General features: G+C 37.8%; 1 protein-coding gene across 1 annotated transcript; it reads left to right on the top strand.

The window, feature by feature from the left end:
- Positions 1-272: 272 nt before the first annotated feature.
- Positions 273-5,857, top strand: LOC144968101 (perlucin-like protein). The gene is made up of 6 exons (XM_078906098.1): positions 273-430; positions 1,885-2,052; positions 2,450-2,538; positions 3,872-4,025; positions 4,850-4,978; positions 5,567-5,857. The coding sequence occupies exons 1-6, from the start codon at positions 370-372 to the stop codon at positions 5,710-5,712; spliced, it is 747 nt and encodes a 248-aa protein (XP_078762224.1). The 5' UTR covers positions 273-369; the 3' UTR covers positions 5,713-5,857.
- Positions 5,858-9,825: the final 3,968 nt, after the last annotated feature.

Genomic DNA, 9,825 nt, shown 5'->3' with positions numbered 1-9,825 from the left:
TGTCAAACATTACCGCTGTCAAGATGTCATCACTCTAAAATTAGAAGATCATTTACACAAGGTTCCCATGGAAGAGAGTGGTTTTACACTTTCAATGAGATTGGAACCAGCTTTTTACCATCACACTATTTTTGTTCCCTCATAGATTGGAACCGGTATTTTGAAATCACACTGTTGCTCCATATAATTATGGTTGGTTTTTTTTTCTCCTCTTATCTCAACAAAGCGAATTTGAAAGCAATTAATACAAGAGATAATACTGAATATATTTAGCAGCTGCTACACACTACAGTCCTATTTATTGCGTTGTCAAACATTATAGCTCACACGTTGTCCAACTAGAGGTTACTGTGTATACCAATAATAGAGATGAAGTCTTTTTTTCTTATTATTGCTCTTTTCGAGACAATTGCTGTCTTTCTTAATGCACGTGAGTTTATCATCATCATCATCATCATCATCATCATCATCATCATCATCATCAAACTCTTCCTCTCCTTCTCCTCCTGTACCTCTTCCTCCTCCTCCTCCTCCTCTTCCTCCTCCTCCCCCTCATCATCATCATCCTAATCATTACTTATTATTAGCAATAAACTCGTTGTCACCAACATCGATGCCTTCCCCCCCCCCCCCTTTCCAACACAATGCTACTGATTTAATTGATACTTTTCTATCGGATTACCACTTCTGTCGTACTCTTGAGAAAAAATGACCCTCATCTGGGCAAAAACTCTCAATCCTGGGACTTCGCGAAGCTACATTCACGTTATTGAGTTGATAATGAAGGATAATAAACTGGGAAGAAGTAAATAATAAATGCGTGTACAAATATTATAAGACGAATGAATAAAATGAATAGATACACAAAATATATGTACTGTTGAGGGTTAGTTTATCTCAACAAGGTACTCATTTTATACAGTACGGTGAGAGAATGTAAGTAAAGAGCATTTTCCAAGGACACAGCTAGCGCCGAGAGAGACTCGAGCCTCGGACCTTCCAAGCCGAAAGAGAGTGTCATACCACAAGATCACATAGCCGCATATATATATATTATATATATATATATATATATATATATATATATATATATATATATTATGTATATAATTACCGGCAAATAAATTACGCCGAGGATGTGCAACCAGCACTGAAACGATAGTCCTGACAAAATGCACTGTGAGTGTCCTTATGACTGATCGTTTAGCGGCCTTGTCTCCGTCAGAAAAAAAAGTAATATCGCCGAACAGGGTCATCTCTTTGTATGTTCTGTATGTTACGTGTTGCTGTTGGTCAGGGGCCCTTTGTACAGCGCTCTGAGCACGTTCATTGGATATATATTGCGCTATATAGAAGTTCAAGTTTATTATTCTTATTTTTTAGTAGTAACAATTGATCGATTGTTGCGCATTCTATGGGTCCACGAAAAGCGCTGCGCGTTCGACCCATCGCGCAATTGAATTCAATAGTCTGAAATCACGTCCGCATAGCAACCAGCAGCTTGGTTCTAAATAAAGAAAATCGGTACTTTTTATTTTTCATGCTGGCTAGAACATTTTCATGTCATGTGATCAGATTGTATAACAGTCAAAACATGATCAGATTTATAATGTTTTTCTCCTCTGGATATACTTTTATGCTTGTTGGAGAAGTATTTCATAAGGGCGTCCGCCCATTGTTCCGATAGTTTAGAACCAGTTACTAAGTTACCATGCGTCAGTACCAGGGAAGTGACGTCACGACTGTTGTAGCCTATTACCTACTATCCTTTGGATAGTCTATCGCAATGTACTTTTCGCTAGATCTAATAGACCAAAGTAACCCAATCTCTGCTATTCGACAGAACAAGCCTAACATTGATAATATTATATTTTCTGAAAACAGACCCACCCCCACCTTGTGGATACGATTGGATGTACTACCAAGAAAGCAACAAATGTATCAGGGTCATGCATTCTACCAAAACCTGGTTGGACGCCAATGCGGATTGTCATAGGGACCATGGCCGTCTCTTGACCATTCCCGACGAGAAGACGCAGGACTTTCTCACTGGTAAGTGACCTTATAGATAGTATGCGTTGGCTAATAAACTATCAACATTGCCATCCTGAAGTATAACCGACCAAAACAAAACAGTGTGTAACCACGAACGTTTATAATTTGGTTCTCACGGTTTAATCATAAACGTGGATGGCAAAAACCAGTAACAAGGACCTGAGTGACGTTAACTTCGAACTATCTATAGAAGGAAAACAAAGTTGACGTCACTCCGCCTTTTGTTATTATTTTTAGACATCCTGTTTGTGATTAGTTCTCACTAAATTATATCAATTAGACTATAATAATTAAGCAAACGCAGTTTTGTTTGTTTAGTGGATATTACGCTATATTCTATATAAATCTCAATTTTATTTTTTGTTTGTTTTATTCATCTCCTTTGTTCATCCAGAGAATATCTTGGTAAAGGATCATTACTGGATTGGTCTGACAGACATCATGGAGGAAGGGGCTTTCACATGGGTGGATGGGACTCACATGGTCAGTCGCTTTATTTGTCACTCACCGGGCCAAAACATTATAAGGGCGAGATGACCAAGGCCGTCGGAATTGCATTTGTAGCTACCGACGTGCACTTATTTGCAGGTCTGATAACCCAATTCAGTACATTATGGGCTCAGTGTTGTAATAAGTAGTCCTTCAGAGCCATTAGGCCCATGGAGCCGGAGTTTATCCCAGTGTCTATAGCTCGAAACTTTCCGCCAAATTTAACAGAGTCAGCTACTCATTCACTGCTGGGTGGACAGGGGGCCAGAAAAAAATCTCGACTGCACCCGGGATCGAATTCTGTCCCTTTGCGTGTGATGCGAGTGCTCTACCAACTGAGCTATCGGGACCCCAGTGTTGTAATGAAAATATCAAAATATTGTCTATTTTAGTAGGCATTCTTCCGTCTCAAGAAACGATGGTTTGCGCTCTATGCGTTTTTAGTCTCGTCTCAATTTTGTTGAGAGCAGAGACGGGTGTGACTCAGCAATCCGATCCTTGCATGGCAGTCTCTACCGCCGTTGCTGCACACGTCTTTTTTGTCTGTGTGTTTAGTGTATGGTTCTGCTGCCTCTCTTTCCTCCTTGCTTTCTTCTCCTCAAACTTCTTTTTTCCACTCTTCTCGCCTCTCTTAACTCCCTCCCTCACCACATATCTCTAGCCACTGCGGAGACAGCAAGAGATTCCCATGTGTTTCAGTTGATGCCTGTCAATTGGATTCAGTAGTCTGATGTCACGCCCCACGGCAACGGCGCCCATCTTGATTCTAAACAAAGAAAATCATTACTTTTTATTCTTCAAGCTGGCTAGAACTTTTCATATGTCTTGTGACCAGAATGTGTAAAAGTCAAAACATGATCAAATTTATGGGTTTTTTTTCCCCCTGGATACGCTTTTATGCTCGCCGGAGAAATATTTCATACGGGCGTCCGCCATTGTTCCGATAGTTTAGAGCCAGTGTTGCTAAGTTACCATGCGTCATTAGGAAGGACTTGACGTTACGACTATTGAATCCTATTTCATGTCTCGCTTGCAGACATCATAGAAACGCAGAGCTGTTCGCTTGATGAATAAAACCAATGTGTGAACTGTAACGCTTATAAATTTGATCGAGAAAATCGTGTGATAACTAGTCACCCATTTGTCGGTATGAAAAAAAGATAACAATGATCAGAGAAAGATTGAGTTCATTCACTTTATTGTTTATTATAACCAAATTTATCCAAGGACGTGTAAAGGTGTGTGACAAATTCCATGTTTTGATTAGCCAAAAATCTACTGGTTAATTTCTTTCTATCTTTTCATCAATCTCTTGCCTTCCTGGCAGAATACATTTAACCGTTGGGCACAAGGTGAGCCAAACATTTTTGTCAACAACAGGCAGTTTGTAGATGAAGACTGTGTACATCTGGATCACAATTTCAACTGGAACGATAACTCTTGTTGTGGAAGGCATAAAAAGTACATCTGTGAAAAAAGAGGTTGGTGCTTGTTCTTTTTTTTTACTTATAAAGAAACGAAGAATGACGATGTTGATGGTGTGATAATGATGATGATGATGACGACGACGATGGTGATGATGATGATGATGATGATGATGATGATGATGATGATGATGATGATGATGATGATGATGACAATGATGATGTTGATGATGATTCTTGTGATGGTGATGATTGAGTTTATGATGATGACGATGATGTGTATCATGATAATAATGAAATTGATGATGATGATGATGATGATGATGATGATGATGATGATGATGATGATGATGAAGAGCTATAACATCGTTCTGGAAAAATGATTTGTTTTTTTAAAAACTCTTTCTAAAGGAAGAAATTTTGGACAAAATATTGAACAAGAGAAGTAATACGAAGTCCCAGGTTTGAGAGTTTTTGCAAAGATGATGGTCATTTAAATCGATCGATATTTGAAGGACGAGTTTTTTTCTGACCAAATTTTTAAATACTTGTTTTTCCAGAGTACAGAGGTTAATAACTGGTTAAATTAAAAAGTCTATTTGAGTTATGAATCCATCGGGGCTCCCGATAGCTCAGTCGGTAGAGCACTCGCTTCACAATCAAAAGGACCGAGATATTGAGTGGATATTGTTTCTGCACCAGCAGAGATCGGGTAGCTGGATATCTTAGATCTGACGGAAAGTACTCTTCAATAGACTAGCGTCCTATCCAAAAGGAAACAAGCAATTGATATTGTCCTTTACACGCTATAGAAACGGGATAAACCCCGGCTCCACGGGCCTAAGGCTGTCTAAGTACTTTTTTGGTGAATTTATCGCCAGGTCCTGGCTGTAACCATGACAACGGGGGATGCCAAACAAAATGTACTGAATCAACCGATGGAGACTGGACTGTGTCATGTTCTCATTCTTGTGGCGAAGGATTTGCGCTGGAGGATGGAAAATGCTATGGTAAGATATTATGGTTTTGGTATTTTGATGATGATGGTCATGATTGAGTTTATGATGATGACGATGATGTGTATCATGATAATAATGAAAATGATGATGATGATGATGATGATGATGATGATGATGATGATGATGATGATGATGATGATGATGATCATGATGATGATGATGATGATGGTGGTGGTGATGATGATGATGATGATGATGATGATGATGATGATGATGATGATGATGATGATGATTGTGGTGATGATAGTGGTGGTGTTGGTGGTGGTGTTGGTGGTGGTGGTGGTGGTGATGATGATGATGATGATGATGATGATGATGATGATGATGGTGATGATGATGATGATGATGATGATGATGATGATGATGATGATGGTATTGATGATGATGATGATGATGATGATGATGATGATGATGATGATGACGACGATATTGATGATGATAAGGTTGTTGTTTTTGTTGTTGTCTGTGTTGATGATGACGGTGATGATGATGATATTGATGATATAGAGCCTTGTAATGCAATGAGAATTGTCGAGTATTCTATATATGTGAAACGTTTCATATTTATTTTATATCCAGATATAGATGAATGCACCAATAACAATGGTGGGTGCGATCAGATTTGCGTCAACTCTCGTGGCTCGTGGGATTGTAGATGCAATCCAGGCTATACGTACAATGGGACACGCTGTAATTTTGGAGAAGATGATGAAATTATTGGCTAAATGAATGAATCATTAAATTATTGTGATATCAGCAAAGGCAATAAGACATGTTTAATTAGTTGAATGACTTTTTATGACTTTTTGGACTTGATATAAGAGTGTCCGTTTTATTAATAAAGCTGTCTTTGACATATTATTAACATTATTATTATTTTTTTTCTTGTTGTTGTTATTGTAGTTGTTGTTGTTGTTGTTGTTGGTGGTGGAGGTGGTGGTGATTTTTATTATTATTATTATTATTATTATTATTATTATTATTATTATTATTATTATTATTATTATTATTACATGAAGGATTTTAATGGAGAGGCGAATTTTCTGGCCAACGTTTTAAATTTTCAGAGATAACCATCTGACTCCTGATCCTGTTGACAATAAACAAGAATCTTTCAGTTGTAACAATCTCCAGAAATCTGGGGTCTTCAACCAGTTAACTATCTCCTTACCGACCATTTTCAGTATATTCCCTAAAATGACAGGCTTACCCAGCAGAAAAATTGATTTCTTAAATTCAAACATTCTCACTACAAAACAACTTTAAGTTGTTATTAATTAAATAAAGATCATTGTGATGTACAAAATAAGTCTGACCAAGAAAAAGTGTATTTTGTGTCGTAACAAATGTGACGATTTTGCTGCAGGTGGTAAGGTGAGGGTTAACTGTCCTTCTCTGGAAAGACAAGTATTTAAATATTTGTCCAGAAAACTCGTCCTTTAAATATCTGTTATGGAAAATGAGGAGTTACCCGAACAGAGCCTCAATCACATTATGTCGATGAACAAACAAAATGCAGAACAAAACAAAAATTAATATCAAAAGCAAAATAAACAACAACAAAAAAAAAAAAAACGATCAAGAACAACAAAATTGAACTTTTATTTAGAGCAAATCCACAAACAGTGATAATAATTTGTTCAGAGAGATGTTGTGACTATTGACCAATGGACTAAAATAAAATAATCATGTGATAAAAGATATAAAGGTTTTTAATACTCTTCAACAGTCATAACGTCACTTCCTTCCTAATGACGCATGGTAACTTAGTAACACTGGCTCTAAACTATCGGAACAATGGCTGACGCCCGTATGAAATATTTCTCCGCGAGCATAAAAGCGTATCCAGAGGAAAAAAAAAACCCATAAATCTGATCATGTTTTAACTTTTACACATTCTGATCACAAGGCATATGATTAGTTCTAGCCAGAATGAAAAATAAAAAGTAATGATTTTCTTTGTTTAGAACCAAGATGGCCGCCGTTGCCGGGCACGTGACATCAGAATATTGAATCGCATTGTCTATAGATAGTATGCGCTTGGCTAAGAAGCTCACAACATTGGAATCCGGAAGTATAACGGACCAACACACAATACTATGTGTAACCTTAAACCTTCGTTTTAATATAGATAGAATGAAGTTGACGTCACTCAAGTCTTTGATATTGCTTTTTGCCAGTCGCGTTTATGAGTAATTCTTACTAAACTGTATTAACCAGACTATAGATGTCAAGGATTACCAATGAATGAACGAACAGCTGGAAATCGACCAGCTCTTGATTTGTTAATTGAAAAGAGAGAGGAAGTACAATGGCAAGGGCACTAACCACAATAATATTTTATAAAACAAAGACAATGCAAATAATGGATTATATCCCTTGAATCATAATAATAATACCAAGATATTACATCTCTCACCCTCCAGTTCGACTTATTAACCAGATTATGGATTAATGAACCAAGTTACTTAATTGAGTGCCTTACACATACGAATCACCATAACATTTGTACAAGAGTCATAGTCATTAACATAATGAACGTGAAAGTGACACAGATGATAACAACATAATAATAGAAAACTTTCTAAGTTCATTTCATTTTCATAACAACATACAAATTATGGTGAATAAATTGTAGCGTTTACAAAAACGAGAAATGATCAAAGGTTCAACTTGTCTGGAGGTTTAATTGTTCGAGCTGATCTACGGATTGGCTGTTCTGACAGCGGTGGTGTCTAAGTGTCATGGATATTACACTGAGTTTGAGCCAGTGATACGTTATCGGGATTAGTATTAATATTTGCAGAATCAACTTGGGTTGGGCTATGATTAATCACTGGGTTCTCATCATTATATGTTTTTGGTTCAGAACATGTGACCTTGATCTGATCAGCATGTCTTCGAAACTCATTCCCAACACTGTTTCTCATTTTATAGGACACTGGCCCTGTACATGTGTTATGCGGCCAGGTACCCACTTATCACCCCTTGTGGTTTCTGAAATAGACGGAATCATTTACACTTATCTCTCTGTCAGTGGCAGTTTCATCATGATGAATTTTTGTATTTGTTGTTGTTTTAAAACAGACTTATATACTGTGGGATGAATAAGGTCAAGATGGGTTGTGAATTTTCTTCCACAAAGTAACTCACATGGTGCAACACCTGTAGTGGCATGAGGTGTGACACGGTATTTTGTTAAGAGTCTGTTCAATCTGTCATCAAGTGAAAATTTATCACCCATTTTAATCGTAGCAGTTTTGAATATGCCCACTGCTCTTTCTGCCAAACCGTTAGTAGATGATTGTTAAGGAGAAGTTATATGCTTAATGCCATTAGCACTACAAAACAGTCTGAACTCATTGGAAACTAAGCTTGGCCCATTGTCTGATACAATAATGTCTGGCAAGCCATGATAGGAAAATATTTCCTTAAGCTTTGAGATTGTGCTTGATGAAGTGATTGTACTCATTCTTTTTACTTCCAACCATTTAGAGTGTGCATCGATTACAATCATAAACATATTATTTAGAAAAGGACCTCCGTAGTCAATATGGATACGAGACCAAGGTTCGCCAGGCCACTCCCAATTTTGTAAAGGGGCCTTGGCTGGGTGCTTATCATGTTTAATACATGTAGAACAGAGCTTAACAAATTTTTCTATATCTGCATCGATTTGAGGCCACCAAAACCATGACCTCGCTAGCCCTTTCATTTTAGATGACCCTGTATGACTATCATGTAATAAGGCGAGCAGATGGTTTTGCAAATTTCTTGGAATGATCACCCTGGAACCCCAAAGTATGCATCCTTCTTCCAAACTCAACTCATTTTGTTTGTTTTTATAAGTTTTTAAATGTGTGTATGCATGGGAAAAATCAAGTTCAGTAAATTTTTCACCATTTCCTAATTTCATTGAGATATCCTCGATGTCTGGGGTCGGGTAGCCATTCTGCTCAAGATGTTTATTAGCTGTGCTTTTATAATCTCCACACAGTCTTACTGTGCCACCTCTTTTAACTACAGGGACTATCGGCGTTGCCCAATCAGAACTCTCAACTTTTTCTGTTAATCCATTTGACTCCAATCTTTCAATTTCATTTTCTATTTGTGCCCTGAACATGTATGGCGGAACCCGTGCTTTGCTTATCTAGGGTTGGTACCCGTCTCCATTGCCAATTTGGCTGTTCTATCATTCAATAAACCATTTTCCCCAAAAGCATGTATGTTATCATTCAACAATTTTTCTAACGAGGCATTAGTACTAGTATCACACTTCACAGAAAATATGGAATTCCAGTCCAGTTTGATGTGTTGAAGCCAGTTCCTGCCAGGCAATGATGGTGCATCTCCTCGGACAACGACAATCGGGAGTTTGAACTTCTGTCCATTGTAGTCAATTGACACAACAGTCTCTCCTAACACCGGTACACTACCTCCTGTGTATGCCTTTTAACGCTTTGTTGATGGTTGAAGAGTGATGTTTCCTGAACTACACACGTCAAAATCGGCCTTGCTCATGACACTTAGTGTAGCGCCAGTCTCAAGCACGAATGTCACCCTGACGTCATTTACGTTGACTGGAACCGAAACTGGCTTTGTGTTGACACTACGACAATTTGGTGATCCTGTCATCTCAAACAATTGAGATTCTGGGTCATTTGTGGTAGATATGGTGTGTGTGACAGATTCGGAATTGTCAAGCTCGAACTCTTTTATTGGGCCAATTAGTGCCATTTTACCATAAATACTTAGCTTGCTGGAAGCTCTTGATGCTCATAATAATGATGCAATCATTTATTATAGCTGATGGTTCGCCTCGTCGCCAAAAATGTCAA

The sequence above is a fragment of the Berghia stephanieae genome, chromosome 3, assembly GCF_034508935.2.
Source record: "Berghia stephanieae isolate SIO BIC M18660-M18661 chromosome 3, UCSD_Bste_1.3, whole genome shotgun sequence".
In the NCBI taxonomy this organism is placed as follows: Eukaryota; Metazoa; Mollusca; class Gastropoda; order Nudibranchia; family Aeolidiidae; genus Berghia; species Berghia stephanieae.
The sequence above is the reverse complement of the archived record's forward strand: the minus strand, read 5'-3'. Positions and strand labels throughout refer to the sequence as shown.